We start from the raw sequence: 22,089 nt of genomic DNA, 5'->3' as shown, positions 1-22,089 counted from the left end.
CCTGTTTCTATTATGAACCACCACAACCATTTAATTTACAATTATTAGTTTGGACATGGTTGATGACTGGGGCTATTTACAGAAGCAAAGTATGTTTTATATGGTATATTTTTATTTTCTGTCACCTTTCTCTTGTCGTGTGGATTAGGTTTGGACTGATTTGCTGAAAAATCAATAAGAACCTAAGGGTTCAAAGGTAGACCATGGCTGTGTTTTGCCTCAAAAAGCTGTAATGCAAATTTTATGGTAATTCAGGAGGTGATTCATGAATTCTTTGCACACTGGTGGAGCTGGAACAGACCGAGCAGCTGCGTGTGGTAAAGAGCCATCCTGCGCTACACCTTCTGGCAGATCAGGGGCTTGAGCCTGTGAGATTTTGGGAACAGGATGTATGTCCTGTCCCACATAAGCCCTGCATGCATTTGTGTCATATCTGATTAGGAGCTAGGAATTATTGTGGGTTTCCCTTTTCATAGAATCATAGAACAGTGTGGGTTGGAAGGGACCTCAAAGACCATCTTGTTCCATCCCTGCTGCCAAGGACAGGGACACTTTCTGCTATCCCAGGTTGCTCCAAGCCCCATCCAAGCTGGCCTGGAACACTGCCAGGGATGGGGCAGCCACAGCTTCTGTGGGCAGCGTGGGCCAGGGCCTCACCACCCTAACAGGAAAGAATTTCATCCTAACATCTGATCTAAACCTACCCTCCTTTAGCTTAAGGCCATTTCCTCGTCCTATCATTGCATGTCCTTGAAAAAAGTCCCTCTCTAGCCTCCTATTTTATGGGAGTACCTCCTCTCGTGAAATACTTTGGTACATCAAAGCAGTAAGAACAGTTTTTCACCTCTGCACATAAGCACTAATAAATCCATGGTGAAGAGCTGTAGATGAGTGATGTGATGACCAGAAATGCTGCAGTCCCCAGTATTTTTAGCACTTGTCGGTATCCACCAACACAAATTTTGGAGCCCAAGGTCTGAAACGTTGGCCAGACTGAGTGCATGTGAGAAATGGGTTTGCATTCACAGGTGGGAAAGCAGGAGGTATGTCCATTCCCGCACGAACCTGGCCGGGAAAGGATGCGACCTGTCACGGGAGCCAGGGGCGGCTGCAGCTGGGCTGAAGCCCTCGGAGAGCTTCAGAAGGCAAAGGAATCGCCGGTGTCTCGAAGAGACAGCCACGAGGCTCTCCAGGAAACCAGGCACTGGCTTTTGTTCTCTGAGCAGCGTTCGATCTCTGCACACCGAAGCCGAGCCCTGGACACCGCCCCGCTGCCCGGGACGTGCGGTGGGCAGCGCTCTTTGCAGCGAGGAAAGGCCGCGCAGCCCTGGCTGCCCTGGGGGCACGGCGAGGAGAGGAAACAAAGGGCTCCTCTCCCAGAAACCGACCTTCACCCCCCGGCCGCACGCCCGGCCTCTGCCCCACAGACCCCGCACTTATCGCCGCAGCCTTGGCCGCCGCGGGGCCGGGCGGGGAGCGCCTCCCGCTGCGGGGGGAGCGCGGCCGAGCGGAGCGGACGGGGAAGGGAGGGGACGGGAGTGGAAGGCAGGCGGGAGGCGGGGAGGAGGCCGGCGCTGGCTGCGGGCAGCGGGGGCGGCTCCCGATAAAGGGGTGCCGTGCGGGTGGGTGGCGGCGGCGCGGCGGCGATGGCGTGGGGGTGCGCGCTGTGCCTGGTGCTGGCGGGAGGGGCCCTCCTGGCGCTGCTGGTGCAGCTGCTGCGCTGGCTCAGGGCCGACGGGGACCTCACGCTGCTCTGGGCCGAGAGGTGGGGGAAGAAGCCAGGTAATGCCGCCCGCCAGCAGCCCCGGCAAGGGACCGCGGTGGCGCCGGGGGCGGGCGCGGGGCGCTCCGCAAGCGGGGTGGCGAGGAGCATAGAGGTGCTGGTGGCACCAGCTGTGCCGTGGGGTTATCCATAAAAATACCCCAAAAGTGTAATTTACCTGCCTTTTACCTGGATAAGGCGCGTGGTGCCCCTCGTGCCGGCAAAGCAGCTCCCAAAAAGCCCCACCCGTGAATTCCCGCGGGTCTGTGCCGAGGGCTGGCTTGTTTGGCCCAAAACTGTTTGTTTTGCAGAGTTTCTGGGCAGGTTCCCGGTCCTGGCAGGGCCCCGCGGAACAGCTGAGGCTGCGGCGAGCACTGGGCACAGGGACAGTGTGGAAAGACATCTCGGAAAGGGACGAGGGTGCGTGGCCCGTGTGGCTGGGACGAGTGGCTTTGTAGCCTAAATGTTTAGCTTCTGGTCCAGCCTGTTCTGACATCTTCAAGCGGATCTTGTGTTCACAGGGGTGTCGAAAGTGTTTACGGTGAAGTAAACATGATTGTTAATGCTGGGGCTAACTGGGTTTCCTCTTCCGTGAATTGTACCCTGAACGGCGCCAGCGACCAGCCCGGGCACGCGATGCTGTCCCGTGTACACTGCATCTCTGTAAGGTGCTGCCTTTGTCACCTGGGGGGACAAAAGCTCAATAAAATGCTGTTAGACAGGCACTTTCCGTTCTTGTTCGTGTTGAACTTTCTATTCTGACTGCAATTCTCCCTATTTCTGGACAAAGAGCTTTAGAAATCTAGGTTTTGTTTGCTTAATAGAGGTTTTTGGGCAGAAAAGGCACAAATTTGTGAATATCCACCTGCTGTGGGGATTCGTGGCTGCTGTGAGCTGCTGGTGCTTGAGGTGGAAGTGGAGAGTGGGATCAGAAGCTGATTGGAAAAAAGGTGGGATGAGAGACAGTGTAAGATGTCCCATGTGGGAATTGAAACGGGCTGTTGGGTTGAGATAGGGATAAGGGACTGCATCGCATGAAGGTGGATCGGGAATGGTGCAGTGACGGTTTGAGCCTGGGACCATGATTCCTTAGGGGATAGTGGCACAGGTGAAGTTTGGCATTAGGAGCTGCTTGAGAGAAGAGTAGGACAAACCTGAGACATCCTTTTCTCTTGCTCTCAGTAGAAGCTTCCTGCAAATGTGCATGCTTTTCTGTTCTCTATAGATGGATTAGCACAAGTAATAAAGCTCTAAAAATTACTAAATTTAGATCAGCGCAAACAATCTCCTGTAACTCTTTGAGTACTCAGCCCAAAGTTTTGTATGAACTTGGTTGGAGTTCCCTTGCTGTAAGAAAAACTGCAAAGTCTCCATGTGTGGACTTTGTAAAGAACATTGAAAGAATCAGGGCAGAGAAATGAGATAAATCTTGACTAGTCCAAATAGAAATGGAGTTTTATCCTGAGGCATCTGTGTGCAATACACATCAAGATGTAGGAGGTCTCTTGGGTAGACAAAGTGTTATTCGAATGTAGCCTTCAGAATTATTGAAGGCCTGGAAACCCTTTAAGTAGTCTCTAAAAATTCCCATGTAAAGACCAATGTAGTAGTTTTGTGAAGGAATTGCTTTAACGTGTAGTACAAGAAGAATGAGGCAGAAATTTGTCAGCATAAGAGGTAGGCTTTGTTTTGGCCACGTCCCCTTGCCCCCTAGCCTCTGTGCTTGTAATTAAGTAAAACACATAGCTGAAATGGTACCATGCAGTAAATCAGGTTGAAAAAGAGAAGGGACAAACACTAGAAATGATGTTTCATTTAATATTTTTTCCCTTTTCCTTCTCTCCATATTGTGCATGTAATGTAGGGTGCCTAAGAAAATAAAGTGTGGATTCCTTGATTTTTAACTAAAGCTGTTATTAGAGCTATCACTCTTGCAGTCATTATATTGTGTTATCACTTCTACAACATTATTATGGGTGTTGAAGTTTTTGGAGATTAAGGTATTTAGCAGAAAGTGGACTGATCTCCAGTGTTTCTTGTGCTATAAACTATAATTCCAAAGAAAGGCCTTAATGTAGGTAAGAGTGGTTCTAATTCAGTGATTCAATTCTATAGGGAAAATTGACTTTTGGATTTATTCATTGGCAGGTGCTGGATTGCTTCCCATCCTCTGAATATGTGTGTCGTCAGGAGAGAAGGGTTTTTGGGTGCTGGATGCCTTTCCTTCCGTGTTGTGTTTCATTGGGTGGATAGAAGTCACCCTAAACACTGGTTGCTTTTCACAGGCAGCTAAGAGGGAACCTTCCATGTATGAAAACCCTGCTCATAAATTTAGGAATAATGGTATGATTCTTTAGGGCTCTGGAGTGGATGTTCTGTTTTAAACTTCCGCACTTGAAATATTTTTCCTGAAAGAAATGGCAACCTTGTGCTGTAAGAGCTATAAAATGTTGGGAAAAGCCTCCAAATAGAGCTACAAACCAACTTTTTGGATTACTTGCAGTGCTACTCAGTTCAGCCTCTCATTTGTTATGCCTTGTAGCACAGTAGTTAATGGTTAGTAATAGAATAATCTGCTTTTATTTTTTAATTTGGCACGGTTAATTTTTAAACTTATTTCCAGCAACAACAGGACATTTATTCTGGAGCAAAGCTGATGGTTTGGTACTTGTTCTACCACCAGCATTTGAGGTTTCCCATTATGTTAACTCAGTAGCTCAGTGCTTGGTAATGATCAGCTCTGGGGAATCGGTGGGAAAACTTTCCTTATCTCAGTTAATTATTCTGTTCACAGAACAAGATCCTGAATAACTGCTGTGAAGCTGCCCAAGACAGGTTGGGAACAGGGAAACTAAGTGGTAGGAGGAAGCGGATTTGTTTTCAGTAGCAAGAGGAATGAGTGTGGTAAGCAGGGTTGAAATTACGTCCATGTGTTGTTTTGTTCACGTAGTGTTTGTCTGCTTGGGTTTTCTGCAGGAAAAAAATGTGATAGGAGAGGCAAACTCCCATGTTTCTTGTGATTAATTCAATAAATTTGGAATATACTGGAATAAAACTGTAGGAAAAGAGTGTGAATAAGCTTTATAGACAGCAGCCATTTGTTCTAATGATGAACACAGTGGATATTCCTACACCATCAGGAACATCTCTTTCCACTTCCCTAGTTCATAACCTTAGAATACATCTCTCCTTTGGGAAGTGACTCCTGCTGCTGTAAGTGTTTTTAGAAACAAAACATTCCAAACAATCCCAAACCACAAAAGCTTGACTTTAGGAGGGATTTTTCTTTGGCTGAAATGCAGTCAGCTTAAGAAAAGACAAATAATAATCACTGCCAGCCCCACAAAGTCAAGCTGAGCTCTGATAGTCAGTCTTGAGTGCTCGCTGCTTTTGTCTGAAGGTAAAGGGTTTTGGTGCTGGTCTCTTTGTGGGATTTGTGTCATTAAGACTCCAAAAGCAGAAATTTGAAACACAGTGTAGAGAGAACCAAGAACTGATCACCGAAGAGAGCAGGAAGTAAAAGCAGCGCCAGCCACAGTGGAAAAGGAGCACTTTCACTAAATGAAAGGAGCGGTTAAGTTTCAGTGAGCTGAAAAATGCTGTTCTGACCCTTTCCAGAAGGGAACTGGCTTTAAGTCTCAGGAACTGCATTTGGCTCTGCTATTTGAGTTATGCCATGAAATCTTTCTTGGTTGGCTAGATGTTGGAATGCACAAACTTGGGAAACAGAGGGAAGAGCTCCTGTCAGCAGTTCTCTGAGTCAGATTTTCCCCAAGACTGATACTCACTATGGCTGATCTTGAGGAACAGTGACACGTGTCAGGCAATGATTCCTTCTGGGAAGTGCTCTGATATTTGTGATCCTTCCTCCCTTAATCATGTTCTTGAATTAATTGAGTGATATTCCAGCCATCTGTGGGATTTGGTGATTTTGGACATATGTCTGGAAAACTAAGGCCTTTCCCGGTGCCCAGGTGTACCACGGAGTGGGAATGATTGTAGACAAGTGGGAACAGGCATATCAGCAGAGGAGTAAAAGGAGCAAGATGCTCTTATTTTTACTACAGGTTAAAAAAGCATGTCAGGGCAGGAGCTGTGAGAACACGGGGAGTGCCCACATGAACTTGCACCCTGGGAACTCTGTGTACTGTGCCCTGGCCAGTGCAGGAGCTAACCTGCATCAGATACAAAACAAAGTGCCTGAACACCCATTGGGGTTTTTGTGATTAGCTGTCTTTGTTCAGAGAATTTTACTCTGGCAGCGACTACTCTGGAACATTTTTTGGGATGAAAACATTATTTGGAAAGATTTGCTTAGGCTTTTGTTTGTATTTGCAATATAGTAACGGTTTCCTGTCAATTCCAAGAATTCTCTTCTCTCTTTTCCTCTGAAGCTGTTTTTGATGAGGTTAGTGGAATTGTTATGAGTGGATGGCCTGCAGAAATGCAATCAGATTTCTTCCATCAGGTAAATAACCTGTGTTTATTCAGATTAGCCTTGGAACAAAGTTCAAATGGCAACAGGACAACTATGAACAATTTCACAACTGCATGTGACTAAAAAATAAAGAAGTCAGGATTTTGTAATACCCCCCAAAATGAGCATATTTCTTAAAAACAGCACCAGATTACACCCCTGCAGTGAGTTAGATGCTTATCCTAGCATTGGCAATGTGTGAACTGCTGTCTTGATTCTTTTGATAGAACATGAACTGCGTGGCAAGGTTGTCTGGGTGACAGGAGCCTCAAGTGGCATCGGAGAAGAATTGACTTACCAGCTGGCAAAGCTGGGAGCCTTGCTTGCCATCTCTGCCAGAAGGGAGGATGAACTGCAGAGAGTGAAAAAGAAATGCCTTCGTAAGTACAACTTAGCACTTCATGCAAGCAATCCCACCCTTGCTGGGTTGGAATTGCCACAGGAGCACTAACCCACATATCACAACAATAAATTTAATGATGAAAGTCAGCTTTATACAGAGCTGGTATCTTCTTTTTGTGAGTGAGGAGCCTTTGTATAGATGTGCATTTCAACTACCTACATGTCACTGTTACCTAAAAATCTCATTATCACTTGCAAGTGCTCTTGTAAGGTACTAGATTAAGAAATGGAGAAAATGCTGTGGGGAATGGAGGAAACAATCTCAGGGGTATCATCCTGTAAAGAACCAAACCAGGTAGCTGCTTTCTACTAAGAAATATTCTTTCTTCAGGTTTGTGCACATTACAGGCAGAGAGACAACCGACTTTGCCCTTTGGAAAATGAAATATTACTGCAGGCCTGGGCCCTAGGGTATATCACTGTGTCCCGCAGCCATAGGGAGGAGGAGGAGAGAAGATCCAGCAGGCAGGAATTGTGCAGCAAGATTGATTTATTTAGTTATTTTACCAACTCTTTTATAGACTTTTTTCTTCATAGTCTAATAGGACAAAGGACCAGCCACCCCTTGGGGGGAATTGGCTAAAATCCTAAAACATCCATTGTCAAAATATTTTTCTACTATACCATAAACAAGACTTTCCAAGGTTGCAGGTGGTGGCTTGGTTGTTTACATACTCTGCTACCTCTTCTGTGAGAGAGAAAAATCTCTCATGTACTTAGAAAATAGCAAGAAAATCCTTGCTAGCAGCATTTTTGGATCTACAATGAACTAATAAAAATGTTCAGAAAAAGTTGTTCTAAGAATGCGTAAGGAAGAGGATCTCCTGTAATCAAGAGGAAAAAATATGAAGCAAAATATTTAACTATTTCAGTTATCTTCCAGTTAGCTTTCATATGACCGATGAGCCAGTAGTCTGGCTTCATTCCTCCTGTTTCTCTTTTTCTCTCATGTTTTCTGGCTTGGCAGCAAGAAGAACAGGCAGTTAATTCACACTGGTAAGTAGAGGGCTTGAACATTATTAACATTATGCATTTTTTTCAGACTATTTATCCTCTATAGCTCAGGATGGAGTATTTTATGTGGAATGTATTATCACACTGACAGGTCAGTCTTAGAAATGTTGACAGAATGTCCACAGTGTATTTGGAAGGTGTGCTAGGGAATAATCAGATGTTTTTCTTGGATTAGCACCTAAACATGCCTAGAAAGCTGAAAGTTGCAGCAGCCTACTCAGAAAATCTTTCAAGGAACTTTCAAAAATGCACCACTCCTTAGTTTTATTGTCTGAGGGCTCAAAAAAGCTGTCACTTAAACAGTGTAATATTTGAAAAGAAGCGAGGGGCATGTGATGACAGTGTGGTTAAAGTGGCAATTGTGACAAAACCCCAGTGCTGTGTGACGCAATGGTCAGCACAAGTCTGCGACACCGTTTTGCGTCTGTGGCTGTTTGTTGTGATTGCAAAACTCCTAACACGAGACAGGCTGGCAGCAGCTGCAGTCCTGGATAGGCACTTTCAGGAAATACTTGTGTGATGTGCTAAGGAATATGCAGAAATACTATTTCAAGTGATGGGACCGAGAGCACGGATTTATCTGAGATGATTTCTGCCTCTGCCAATTTTCAGTGACCCTGTGAATGTCTGAGCTGTGCCATACACAAGCTTGAAAGTCTTAGGTAGCCCTGTGCTTTGCAAAATTTACTGCTGAACTTTAACCAATGGTCTGATTAGTAGGAATACTGGAAACTCTTCAGTAACACAGAAACAAAACTAGGGCATGAAGTGACAGGACAAGGGGAAATGGCTTTAACTTGACAGAAACCAGGTTTGGATTAGATATTTGGAAGAAATTCTTGCTTTTGAGGCTGGTGATGCCCTGTGACAGGTTGCCCAGAGAAGCTGTGGCTTCCCCATCCCTGGAAGTGTCCAGCGCCAGGCTGGATGAGGCTTTGAGCAACCTGGGATAGTGGAAGGTGTCCCTGCTCATGGCAGAGGGCTTTAGAACAAGGTGATATTTAGGGTTCCTTCCAACCTAAACCATTCTGTGATTCTATGATAGTTCATGTTTTCCACAGCCAGCTTTTGAGCAGTGGAAGGTAGTAATTGGACCCACTTCCACCCTTATCCTTTGCGTCTCAAGGCTGTGTAAATCTGTCTTCCACTCTTTTCCTTGACTGTTATGTGTGCCAGCCACCCTAACCAACTTAGTGGCCCTTTGCTACACTATCTCCAGTTCATCAGTATTTTTTTTGAGCTACAGGGTCCAAAATTAGACACAGTGCTCTAGGTGCAGTCTTAGAATGCTGTGCAGAAGCTCTTAAAAATCACTTTCCCTCAGTCTGCTTTTACTAGTGGAGCCCATTAGCATTTGTCATTGCCAGAGCCAGTTGCTGGCTTGCACTCAGCTTGCTGCTGTCCTTCCATCAGGACCCCAGGTCTTGTTTGGAGAGCTGATCCCTGACCCTTTGAGTGTTGGCCTGCAGTACTGCAGAGCATCGTCCTGTCCCAGGTGTGAAAATCTGCGTTTTAATTTATTGAGCTTAATGAGCTTTGTCAGAATATTCTTAAAGCTTGTTAAGGGGCCTCTGCATGGCAGGCCTTCCCTCCAGCAGCTGCTCCTCTGAACTTGATGTTAAACCAAAATTTTGTGAAAACCTGTGGGTTTTTTCCCCATCATCTGGTTCACTAATGAATATATTCAAACATATTGATCATGGAGGGATACCACAGCTGATCACAAAAAGCAATTGAGTTGGTCAGGCAGTATATGGCCATGCTAAATCCATGATGGCTTTTCCCACACTCCTTGTCCTTCACCTACTTGGAAATTGCTTTCAGGAGGAATTGCCACATAATTTTCCCAAGGACTGAAGTTAGGCTGTATGACACTTTTTTCCTGTCCCTAGGGAGCTACTCCACTTAGAAGAACATTCCAAAAAGGAGTGACATTGGTCAGCTCTTGTAAATCATGGATGCATATATTGTCCTGCTTGTCTGTGCATTTTGTCCCTGATTTGTCTGACTCTAGGCAGTGTTTCCTTCCCCAGAGTGTAGCCTCAGGAGTGTGGGAGACTTGAGAGGAGATCTTGCCAGAGAAGACTGAAGCAAAGAAGTCAATAAGTACCTCACGTTTTCCTGTGCATTTCATCAGTTCCTCCTCACCATCCCCATCCAGCAGTGAGCTCACCCTGTCTTTGGTCTCCCTTTTGCTGCTGCTGTACCTGTGGAGCCTTTGCTGCCTTTCACATTCCTCAAGTCCAATGGAAATTTCAGTTTCAACTCCACCTGGGTGTTGATCTTCCTGATTCCATCCCTACATGCTTGTCCAGTGGGTCCACGTGCTTCCTGGATGGCCTGTCCCTGTTTCCACCTGCATGCTTTGTCTTTGCAGCTGAGTTCAAGACTGTCCTGTAAGGTTTGAGTAATGTGGGGTAGATGAAGTGTGAGCTGCAATGAGCAACATCAGTATGAATTTGGCTATTTATGGGGCATAACTGGAGCTCATAGACTGCACCATGCCTGCTGTAGAGGTTGAACACAGCAGCAACTGAGCTGTGTGTCAGAAACAAGCACATATATCTTGTCCAAAGTTTAGTGACACCACCCTGTGGTACAGGTTTGTGCATTCTACACTGCTTAAAAGCTGAGGGGGAGAAAGAGAGAGAGGGAAAGGACTGTAAGAGCCATGGTAATACCTGTTGAGTCATGCATATGCCAACTCAACACTTCATTGCACTTGGGCAGGAGGGAGAGAAAACAACTTATATAACTCACACAGCTCCTGCAAGAGGCTTCTCTATTTTCCCCAACCACTCTTTCCCTTTCTTTTGTCAGAATGCTGGAGGCTGTTTTCTCTCAAAAGCCCTAAAAAGGAAAAAAAAGGAGTGGGAGGGGATGTTTCTCGGTTTGGCAAAGGTCAAATATGATTTAATTATGGATAGGCCAAATGAGTGACAGGCAATCTATAAGTTCAAGAATTAGACAGTAATTGAGGTTGAAATGGACCCCAAGAGGTCATGTTGATCAGCCTCTGCTGAAAGCTCAACCTCTGTTGAAGGGCATTTATACAAGGGAGAAATAAAAGGCAGAAGAGGAAATGCTGAAGAGCTGGAAAATACTTCTGAGATATAGTGTTTATGATGTTATGAGAAACTGCTACCTTGGATCAACATGTATTGGAAAGAGTTACTGATCTGAAACCTGAGCAATGAACTTTAAACTAAGGTCTCCCACTTGGGACTAAGTTTTTTTTCTGGATATCCAGAAATTGTTCCCTTTAAAACATCACTTTGGTAGCAGGCAAAAGGGGCAGTGGAATATTAGGGTTTATTAGTAAAAGCAATGAGGAACACCATTCTGGCAGTGTATAAATTGGGACATATACGTGCCTTCTACAGTGGGCACAGTGCTGGTCATCAGCCAGGAAAACAATGGGCTAGTGAATGGGAGAAGGAGTTTAGAAAAGGGTAACAGGAATGCTTGATTTTTGTAAAAGCTGTCTGTGAGGAGTGCCTGAAGTAAGGATCCCTTAGCCTAGAAAAGAACTAAGGAAGCTGCTAGAGATGTGTGGTTTGAATGCTTTGGGGGGTGGAAATCAAACTGGGCAACAGACTGCTCCAAAACAAGGTTTCTGGTTTGAAATTTCCTGATGTCAGAAGTTTCTTACATCTTATAAAAGAGCACTTCCTTCCTTACCCGCAGTCTGTGTCTCTTTCTCTGCTCTTTGCTTTCTCCTCTGTGTATCTTTCATGGCTGGGCTGACCATGTGGTCTTGTTAATCCATGGCAGAAACATCCACACCCCAACAGGTTTCAGCTGTGCAAATCTGCTTCAAGCAGCAGAGGTAGAGGTGTGGCCCTGAGAGGGCAGCTTAAACTACATTTTACTGCTGCATTTCTGGAAGAAATGGAGGAGAAAATGCACATGGAGGGGTTGGAGGGAGCAATAAATGGAAATACTACTAACTTAAAACCAGACAGATGGGTTTATTTTAACCAGTATCTTAAATACTAATGACCTTTGAACAGAGGCAACGCATGGGTTTAAGTAACTTCTATATTTCTACATCACTGTTAAGACAAAGTTCAACTTCCCCTGTATTTGCAAGAAGTAGTAATTAAAAAAATCAAAGCCTAAGGCTCTCTGAAGAGGGCAGCTGCTTAAAGGGGAGCAACTGCACTTAGATATGGATAGGAATTGATTTAGGAAAAAAAAATAGCACCAACACACTAATATAAATAATGTAAAAATTCTTGTTAGATGTAGTTAAAAAAAAAGCTTGAAATGATGAAGATTTTGTTTTTGTGAGTCATCTGCCCCAAAACGCCAGGGTAACAAATCACTGCTCAAGAAATGCCTTCTATGGAAAAGGTCAGTTGTTCTGAAGAGACAGTGGGGGAAAAACACAACAAAAAGGCTGGAACTTGATGGCAGCTGACTTTTATTTCAGGGGATGGATACATTAAAAGCTGTCAGTTAAACAAAAGCCTTCTACCTCCTCCAAAAAAGCCCCCAATAATTCAGCTTCTATAGACTTTGCCTCATAGCTATTCAGGTATGTATGTTGTGTTTTGGGCTTGAATGTGTGAGTCCTGTTGTCAGGAATAAACAGGCTTGACCTGTTGACATCCAAGCAAAGTGTCAGGGCTCCTGATGTGCTTCTGAATCCCTCTGTGAAAAGTTTGTTGGATTTTACTCCCAACTATTACAATTTATTTGGAGAAGTGAAACTTCTGTATTGTGCTACCAAGCCTGTTTAATAAAGTCAAGCTTTTCACATACAAAAACCAATGATGAGAAAAACACTTGGTAGGAACAGATTAAAAATAGATTCTACGTGGGGATCAAAATGGAAACAAAGCAAGCATTTTATTTCCAATTTGATGTTATGGTTTCTTGGTGTCTGTGAAAATGTGGTGTTTAAAAGCATGTTATGTTGCCCACGGTTGTTATGTTGGGAATCTTACTGGCTCCCATTCCCTTCATGGTTGTCTTTCAGAGATTAGCAGCCTGACTGAAAATGATATCCTTGTTCTGCGTCTCGACTTGACTGACAGATCCTCTCACGAAGCTGCAACCAACAGTGTGCTCAAGCATTTTGGCAAGGTAAGATGTGCTTCTGGGTTAAACTACTTTGTCTCCTAGACCTCCATTTATGCTCATATTTCACTTTTATTTTACTGTGTGATAAATTCAGCAGTGTCTATATTTTTATTCAGTTTCAGTCTTAAACTTGCCAAAAAGTACCTGAATTTTTGTCCCTTCTGCTGCTTGCTTCTGGATTTCAGCAAAACCCAAATAATCGCTGCCAAATGATTATAAAAGTGCCAAATAATCATTGCCAAGGGCTAAACACTCACTTGATGTCACTGGATTGCCTGAGGAACCACAAATACTAAAGGAAATTGTGTTTATATTAATTTATCTCTGTATCTTTCCTGAGATTGATGTTTTGGTCAACAATGGTGGGCGCTCCCAACGCTCCTTGTTCGTGGATACAAACCTGGATGTCTACAATGCCATCATTGAACTCAACTACCTGGGCACCATCTCTCTGACAAAGTATGTCCTGAATCACATGATCCAGAGGAAGAAAGGGAAGATTGTCACTGTGAGCAGTGTGATGGGCATCATGGGAGCTCCTCTTGCCACCGGCTACTGTGCCAGCAAGCACGCTCTGCAGGTGAGTTACAGTCTGGAAGTTAATTAAGTTAATTAAGTGGACCAGTACCAGGGCTGTAGCAGAGGGCCTTGTTCTGTGCAGAAAACACAAGTCTCACCTGAAATTTCACACAGTGCATGCGACATCCTCAGGTATTGGAAGTCCTTTAAGATTAATTTGCTCTGAAATGTGAAATAACTCAGCTCCCACAGTAGATGTATCTGCCTGACTGGAATTCAAGTGCCAGCTTAGCTGGTTCTAACCACTACATGGTTAAATTCCAGTGTGAAACACAAAACCTCAGCCTCTGGCCTTCAGATGAGGGAACACCTCTATGAGAGGATTATTCTGTTGCATACAGAGCCCTAATGGTCTTAATTCGTTTAGGGAGAAAGAGTCACTGGTGAGAGTTTTAAGACTTGAGGAAATCTTTAGGACAGTGAAGTGAGAACAGTGAGTGGAAAAGCAGAGTACTCAGAGAAATGAGAATTCCTGATCCATCTGGGAACAGCTGAACGACTCTTCCCAACAGTTCTGTGTCTTTCTGTGGTGTGAAGAACTGGCAGCTCCCAGTGCTGTAGGAAGTTATCTTCTGCCTGACACTTAGCATTTAATATTGCCTGGAAAAACTTTTTGAAAGTGGTGTCACTTGAGTAGAAAAACATAAAAGAGGAGCTCAGAAAAGTTTCTGCCTGTATCATTGAGGAATCACTTGTTTGACTAGTGAATTTGTTTAGACATATTTGTCTTTCACCACTGCTTGGCCTCCTGCTAATGTACATTTTGATCTCAGTAAAACAAACTTCAGCTGTGCTCAGTGATGGTTTAAAAACTGGCAACTTCTTACTCCCTGCTGCATTTCAGCACATGAACAGAGCAAACAGCTGCTTAAGCTGAGGGATCAGTATCTTTTCGACAATTTGACCGCTGACAACAAAAATGTAACCAGTGGCTGACATTGCAAAGCCTCTTGAAAAGATGAAGATGTAGAAGATGGTGACAGGTCTCTGCTAACAACATTTTTCAGTTACTGATGGGGAGAGATCTGCTGCTCTTCATTGCAGTGAATGCTGGAATTGCCCATTACAGGCCAGCTTTTGGGTTAAGCCTGGTAGATTTAAATTAGAAGAATGCAATGAGCAGAAGCCTGACTTCCCTTCATGCTCATTTATTTATTAAATGTTCTTTCGGTTGAATTATCTTTGGGTGTGGTGCAGTTGGGCCAAGCATGGCTAATTAATTGCAGAGCACAAGGAATTCACATGTTGCTTTAAAAATAACTCAGAATTCTGAACGTCATGTTAAGACTGAGAGGACAGACAAAGTTTTGAAGACATGGTTTACTAAAATTAATTAAAATAAGCTGACTGAACTGCTTCTATCTTTATTAGCTTTTACCTCTGCTCAATAACCAGGCCAGACTCCAAACCTGCTTCCTTGTTTCTTTCACAGTAATTCTACAAACACTAATTGCAGGTGTTGAAACACAACTTGCAATACAGATTTTGGAAATACTCTGCCTGGAGTCTTTTATTGGTCAGGACTTACAGCTAGATAAGGGCACGAAGCCCCCAAAAACTAGGAAAAACTTTTTTGAAATAACAAACTTCCAGTGCATTTCAGATAAAGGAATTCTGTAGGAATGGCAGCCCTCCTCAGACAGCCCTGTAACCCATTTCTGATGCTGACCAAGAAGAAATGGAGACTGGAAGAAGGGAGGGGAAAAATAAGCCAAAGCATAAAGTGATGCTTTCCCAGAATATATCCACCTGTATTCTAAGATCTTCCTGAAGGTTGTGTTTAAGCCACCAGTTATTAAACATGGGAGCCCATCTGACACAGATTCATCTGTCATGTTTTTTGGCTTGTTCTGTTGCTTTTTTTAATTCATGCCTTGGAAGTCTATATCACAACTGACACCCTTAATGCTGCAATCTTAATTACACCTTTTTTTGAAAAAAGTCCTTCCTTTTGCTTGTGGTTTTTTTTTCATTTTTTTAATGTTATTTTTTAATTCCTTTAAATGGCAGTTGTAGGAGGAAGGAAGGAATTCTGCCTAGAATTAGAATCTGTTCTTGAAACAATCATGCTTTGATTCATGCCAACTGGAATTCTTCATAACAATGTTCTACTGATGAAATTACCCTTTATTTCAGTGCTGGGAGTGCTGTAAGAGCATGAGTCAAGTCCATGGGAGCTTGCATCTGCCTGGTGCATTTTCTCTCCTGGAGGGATGATGCTCGTGGAGATCATGTGCCATTCACCCAGTTGGAATTCATCTAATTGGTGCCATGGGGAGTGGATCAGAAATGGTGGCCTTCAAAATGTTCCTTCATCAGGAACTTGTCTGAGAAGTGCAGGGACTGCACTGAGCAGCAACAGCTCCTCTCTTTGTTCGCTGTCTGGTCATGAGTGGAATTCCTAAGTACTTCTGTCAGGGTAGCAGTTATTTCAGCCTTGCCTTCTTCAGGATCTTCTAGGATTTGTCACTAAGCTGGAAAGACCCAGAGATGGCTGAAAGAAGTTCCTGTGCCACACATTCTGTGTCTGAATGCCAGAGCTGCCTTCAGTCTGGGCTTGGTGGAAGCACTTGGGTTCTCCCTCTTGCACTGGAGTTCCTTTACTGCTCCCAAATCTGGGCTTGTCCCTGTCTGAATTTCAAGAAGAGAGAGCACTTATTTTTCTTTCTGAGGAATTTAAAGCTTCTCTTCTGGGAGGAAGTAGACGAATTTCATGCCAACTGTCTTTGAATATCAAGGATAAGTGCTGGAATTAGAAAACATGTACATACTGTACACAGAGCCTCCGGAGGGGACTGAGTCTTTGTAAGATTCTGGTTTTCAAGAGGCTCTTGTCCGTGTGCATCAGCCAGGATTTCAGCTGACTGAGTGTCCTGGCCCTCCTGTGTTGCTGGTGAAGTCTGTGCCTCTTCTCTCGTGGAAAACCTTGGAGCTGCAGCATGAGGCAAGGATGTGGGGCAGCAGAATGGCTGCAGAGCAGGAACAGGAGCTCGCTGGCATCTCTGGCTGCTTGCATTTCATGCTTACAGGCTGTGCAGCCTTTAATGAAATCACCCTGACTTCGACAGTGCCCACAGAGCTGGCTGCTGCTGTGTGCCTCCGTGTGGCTGCTCAGGTGCCCAGTTTTTGGTACAGCCTGGATCCCAGGAGCATCTCACCATCTGAGCAGTGTAGGAGCTTTGTCACAAGTGACCAAGCCATGGTCTGGCTTCCCTTCTACCACAGCATTCCCAGACACACTCCCTTCCACCTCCTTGACTCCTGGAAGTGCATCTTGAGTGTGTTCCCTTCAGGCAAAATGGGAGCCAGTTCTGTTCCTCACCTCAAATGGACAGGGAGTGGTGGGGGAGTGTGGTCTAAGTGTCTTGTATGTGTGACTTTATCCTCAGCTGGACTGACAGCACGGCCTTTGTGACAGGACTGCACAACTTGGGGGTTTTGGGGCTTTTCTGCAAGAAGTGGGCTCAGGGAAGGAAGGGATGAGGAAAGTGCAGGTTGGGATATAGCATTAGCCTGGAGTGGTGGATAGAATACAGCCCTTTTGGTGCCCACAGGGGTGGAGGAGCCAGGGGAGGGCCTGCTTTTTAATCCAAAACAACTGGAAGGCCAGCAGATTCCCATCTGTCCAGGAGCAGATTTCTGGGCACATAAGTGTGTCTAATGTTAGAATTTAGTCCTCTCCAGATTTGCTCACATGCTGTGAAGATCCAGCCCCAGATCTGGAGCCAGCAGGTACTCATGCCTTTAAATTCCTGCTCAGTGTTTTTAGGGAACTGATCTGCAAAGCCTGTAGGCAATCCATGAACTGAAATTAGCCACCAGCAACTGGGCAGTTGGAGCCCATGTTCTTGGTCAGAGTGTGCTGCTCCTTGCTGAGCTTTGGTGGCTTGTCCCAGGTGATGGTTCTGTGTCACCACAGGCCCATATCTGACTGGTTTTAGCCTGTATTGCAGCTCAGGGAAGAGCTCTGGGTCAGCCAGCCCTCCTCCCAAGCTGGATGGGAGTAAACTGATAAAATTTTACGACAGTGGGAGAAGTTTATCAGCCTGTGCTCACTCTGTGTCTCCGTTGTGACACAAAATTACATGTTGGAATAGATACAGGGAACTGTTGGTAGCCAGGTCTGAGATAAGACATGATGGGATGTTGGCTAAATCATCTTGCACAATGCTTGAGCAGCAGCTTTGGTGGAATGCAGCCTCCTGAACTGGCCATGTTTCCCATAATAGTTGCTGTCTAAACGTGAATTGCTACAGAGATTCGGAAAACCTTGTATCCTCTTAGCTTAAAGAAAAGAAGTACTTGCAATTTTTGTAATTTTAGTTTAACTTGGATACACTGGTAGCATATTCCTGAGCTGAAATTAGATTTTTATCAATGTGGATGCCAGTTTCAAACTCTGCAGTAGATTCAGTGCTGCAGATTAAGCCCCTGAAGTGTCAGGGTGCATTTTTGACTTTGCTATGCTGAAAATTTTCCTCCTTTTCTTCCTCACTTACTTCATAGACACTGTGTAAACTCTTTAATCTCACCCCAAATGTCAATTCACCTGCAAAAGGGTGATTTCCATGATATTGCAATTCTTAGGATTGGTGGCATTTCTACTGCCAAACAGCAAGGCCTGGCCTCAGTACAGGGACAGCAGAATGTGGCTGTAGTTTAGAGAAATTGTGTGTTTGGTAAGATGAGGATAGATTCCTCACTGCTTTATATATCAATGTCTGTAACTGCAGGTAAAATGCTAAATTAGCCATTGATTGTGAAAAGTCACAGAAAGTAGTAGGAACTGCTTTTAGTGAAATGCTGTTTTCTTTGTAGCATAAATTTTTATGAAAAGGTGTCATCAGTTAAACCTTGCAGAAAACATGGCAGAGGAAGATTTCACTATATTCTTGTCTTCTAGGGATTCTTTAATTCTCTGCGGACCGAGCTGACTGACTACCCTGAGATAAGCATTATCCAAATCTGCCCAGGGCCGGTACAGTCCCAGATTATCCAAAATGTCTTTACTGAGAATCTTGCAAAGGTAAGGACTCAGTTCTGTTGTGACAAACCCAACTTTTGCTGCGGGTCAGTGATCCTTTTGTGGGGTACTTTTGTCTGGTTTTGTCCTCCTAGCAAACACTAACCTCACCTTCTTACCAAGAAGTCCTTTGAGTGATGCAGAACTGTCTATAGTCTTGTCATTCTTTGTGGTATCAAGTCTCTGTCAAATGAAAATTGAGTTTGATAATGGTTATGCCTTCTCTCTTCTAACACACACAACCCAAATCTAGTAAAATATATTGTACAGCCACTGTGCTGCAGTTTTGGGGGGAAAGCCAGGATTTTCTGGATACAGTTCAGCCTAGGAGTGCTGTCCTTGCTGCACAGGTAGGGTTTTGTTTGCCCTGGTCACGCTGTGCCCTGGTGGGTGACGCTGCTGCTGGCACAGCCCCGGCTCAGCTGACACGAGCTGTGCATTCCTTTCCTGTTAGGGATTGTTCCAGGAGGAAAAGCAAAACCTTCCAACAGCACAATGGCTTTTAGTAAAGGCTGTCTGACAAAGCAGCTGGCAAAAATTGCTACTGTGATACATCAGACTGTAATCTGCCCTAAATTTAATCGATTTGAAGCTTGGGATAACCCACCAGTGACAGGGAGGGGATCTCTCGTTGCCGAATCGTGTTCTGGAATGATTTTTGTGTTGCAAAACTTCTGACTGGCATGTAAGAAAAGATGTTCTTTTTGAACAATGGTGAAAGCTTGCAAAACATATTCCTCAGATTTTGGTGTGGCAGAAGACCAGGGAGGAGGAGCAAATCTAGACCAGAACTGCTTTTCCCTGTGAAACAGAAGGACAGATTGCTAGAGCAGCCTGTTGTTACTGGAGTGAAATGTGCACTAGTCCACAGGGCTGTGGTTTATGTTAACTAAATGATACACGGGGACAAGACCTCGGGTTGATGTCCCTACTCCAAAGCAGCTAGGTGCTTTTCTCTTGGTTGAGATGAAGAGAACTGGCAGGAATGTTTAAGTTAATGGGGAATGTGACCTCATCTACTAACTTGGTTACTTGAGTAACTTTTAGGGTAGAATGGGGCAGGCACAGCTGGGAACTGGGGAGTTCCCATTCCTCAGAGCTGTGAATGGGGGAACTTGTTCAACAAACACCATCAAGTGGAAGCCCTGCTAAAGCAGGACAGAGCCTGGAGATCCATTTTCTTTTAAACCTTTGACCCATCAATAGAGGCATTAATTAAAAGTGTGCTTTATTTGAGCCAAAGGAAGATGGGAAGTGTTCCCACACTGAAAACCAGAGGAGAGTGAGGGATGGGTTCCTCTGCCCCAGTCTCTGGGTGAGTTCTGCTTGTGGGAAAACAGGGAGGAGTGTGTCTGTCACATAGAGCTTGGCCCTTTTCCTCCCTCTGTCACTCCCAGGATCCAGTTCTAACCCCTCCCTGCTCTGTTCCCCCCTCAGTCCCTCGAGAACAGCGGGGACCAGTCCCACAAGATGCCCACGGATCGCTGTGCCCGGCTCACCCTGGTGAGCGTGGCCAACGACGTGAAGGAGGCCTGGATCAGCGACCACCCCTACCTGGCTGTGTGCTACCTGTGGCAGTACGCGCCCACCTGGGCCTGGTGGCTCATGAACAGGATGGGCAAGAGGAGGATACAGAACTTCAAGAGTGGAATTGTGAGTGTACAGTGTGTCCCTGTCTCCTCTGCTTGCTTGTTTCGCTCTGCTGACTCTCCTGCTGTGGGAATGTTGGGACTGCATTGCTCCTCACTCACACTTAAGAGCCCTGATATGCAGGGCAGCTTTCTGTTCCTGAAGTGCTCCCTGGTAGATGCTATTTATTCTCACTGTGTTTTTGCTGAATTTGGTACAAAACCTCACCCTGTTAAAGTACTGCAAGAGCAGGAAATGCAAAAATAAGTGCAGCACATGCAGCTTAAAACTTTGTGCTTTCACACTGTAACTGCCCACTGTCACAAGCTGTTTCAAAATAAAAACAACACTGTGAGTGAAAGACTTAACACAGCAGGAAGCTGGGTGGGGAAATTCTGATTTAATGTCTTCTCCCTCCAGGATGCTGATGCCTCTTATTCAAGAAAGAAGAAGTAAGGACGAGCGTGTACAAAAATCCTGCTGTTCTTGTGCTAAGGCTGAGAAACTTTTCATATTGCATGACTGCAAACAACAGCTTTTTTTTGGTTTTCTTATGTCTTTGTCATCCTGTAACTTGACAGATCGATGAAGCTGATGATACACTTGATTGACATGAAACAGGTGTGTTTAGAAAGAGATTTTTATTTAAACTCCCATAGGCTGAAGTTTTAAGCTTACAAGGACTAAGACCCATGAGAGGCTGGGCTGCTCTGATGCTTGTTTGTCTGCTGCTCTGACACAGGCAAATACCTGGTAAGCAGCCTAAAATTAGAGACCCCAGGATCCTGTTTCCCTCACTTTCATTCCTAATTCATGTTGATTAAAAAAATCCCCACAAGTAGAAGGGTGTGGTATAGAGGGTAAGGGTGTCTGGTCTGTGCTTGGGATTTGTCCCTTTAGCAAAATGTGTGTTTAGGGCTAAATCCCTTCATTTTTGATACAACATCAGGACTCACGCTCAGGACCCTTCCCCAGCTCCACTGCACTTACACTTCCCTGTGTGTGATGAACATCACAATCTAAAGCAAGGAGGTGTTGGGAAGAACTAAATTAAGCTCTGCAGACACCTGGCTGGAAAACAGAGCAGTTCAGGAGGCCCATGGGATAACAATGGGGTGGCCTGTCCTAAGCTTAGTCCCTTTGCCGAGTGCAGTACCAGGATGCCATCAGTAATCCAAACAGCAGCCTCTGAACACAGACAAGGCCAGGGTTGAAGGTGCTCTGATTCCTGAATTCCAGATAAATCAAAGAAATGCTCCAAACCAAACAGGCCATAGTTCAAGAGCACATAAACCAACAGCTGAACAGGGGCACGTGGCTGTACTTGTGGGACAGAACAAGAAGCTTTGGCCCCCGTTTCTGCCAAAACCAGACTGCAGACAGGTTTAAGGTGACTGTACCATGAATCAGGGTCTCAGGGCTGCAAACATCCTGGGATGTGCCAAGGGGCTCCGTGAGCCCGGAGTGGGGGTGTGGGACATGCTGCCTGTGACAGCAGGGGACAGGATGTGGCAGGGCAGCACAGCCCAGCTCCACATTCCCGTTCTCCAGCAGGAACTCTGCCCGTTGCTAATTGTGCTCCTCCATCTGGTGCCAATCAGGAACTCTGCTGGAACACTGGGCCCGGTTATCAGCAGTTCTCCTCAAGGCCAGGGACCAGATGGAGAGAACCTGGAGAAAGGAAAGGAAAAGGATCACAGCTCTCTGCAGTTTTTTCTCAACTGGTTTATTCAGTTTACAAAAGACAAAGGATGAGGGCAGAAATTACAGCCATCTTTGAATAAGGAGTGCTGCAAAAAAAGATAATTAAATTTTCTGTGACCATACGGAAGACAAGTAGTAAGAGGTTTACAATGAGGAAGGGAGGGTTAATTAGATTTATGAAATAACTCCAACTTTCCAGCTGCTGCAAGAGCAGCACAGAACTGGAGTGAACTGCTTGAGGAGTTCATGACACTCTTGGCATTGGAAGTTTTAGATCAGAGTAAACACTTGCCAGTGTAGCTCCTTCTGAGAGGGAGCTGAAATAGATGCTCTCCATAAGCCCCTTCTGCATCACTTCCATGGCTCTGTATCTCCAGCTGCAGCTCAGGCCCCAGCATGGCACCAGCCTGC

The 22,089-nt window shown here is 45.0% G+C and overlaps 1 protein-coding gene across 1 annotated transcript; it reads left to right on the top strand.

Moving 5' to 3' along the window:
- The first annotated feature begins 1,627 nt into the window (after positions 1-1,627).
- DHRS7 (dehydrogenase/reductase 7) lies at positions 1,628-20,592 on the top strand. Its single transcript, XM_048305540.1, has 7 exons — positions 1,628-1,782; positions 6,467-6,619; positions 12,640-12,746; positions 13,084-13,323; positions 18,226-18,348; positions 19,783-19,998; positions 20,395-20,592. The coding sequence occupies exons 1-7, from the start codon at positions 1,647-1,649 to the stop codon at positions 20,428-20,430; spliced, it is 1,011 nt and encodes a 336-aa protein (XP_048161497.1). The 5' UTR covers positions 1,628-1,646; the 3' UTR covers positions 20,431-20,592.
- The last annotated feature ends 1,497 nt before the right edge of the window (positions 20,593-22,089 follow it).

Source organism: Corvus hawaiiensis, chromosome 6 (assembly GCF_020740725.1).
Source record: "Corvus hawaiiensis isolate bCorHaw1 chromosome 6, bCorHaw1.pri.cur, whole genome shotgun sequence".
NCBI lineage: Eukaryota > Metazoa > Chordata > Aves > Passeriformes > Corvidae > Corvus > Corvus hawaiiensis.
This window is presented reverse-complemented; position numbering and strand designations above follow the sequence as displayed.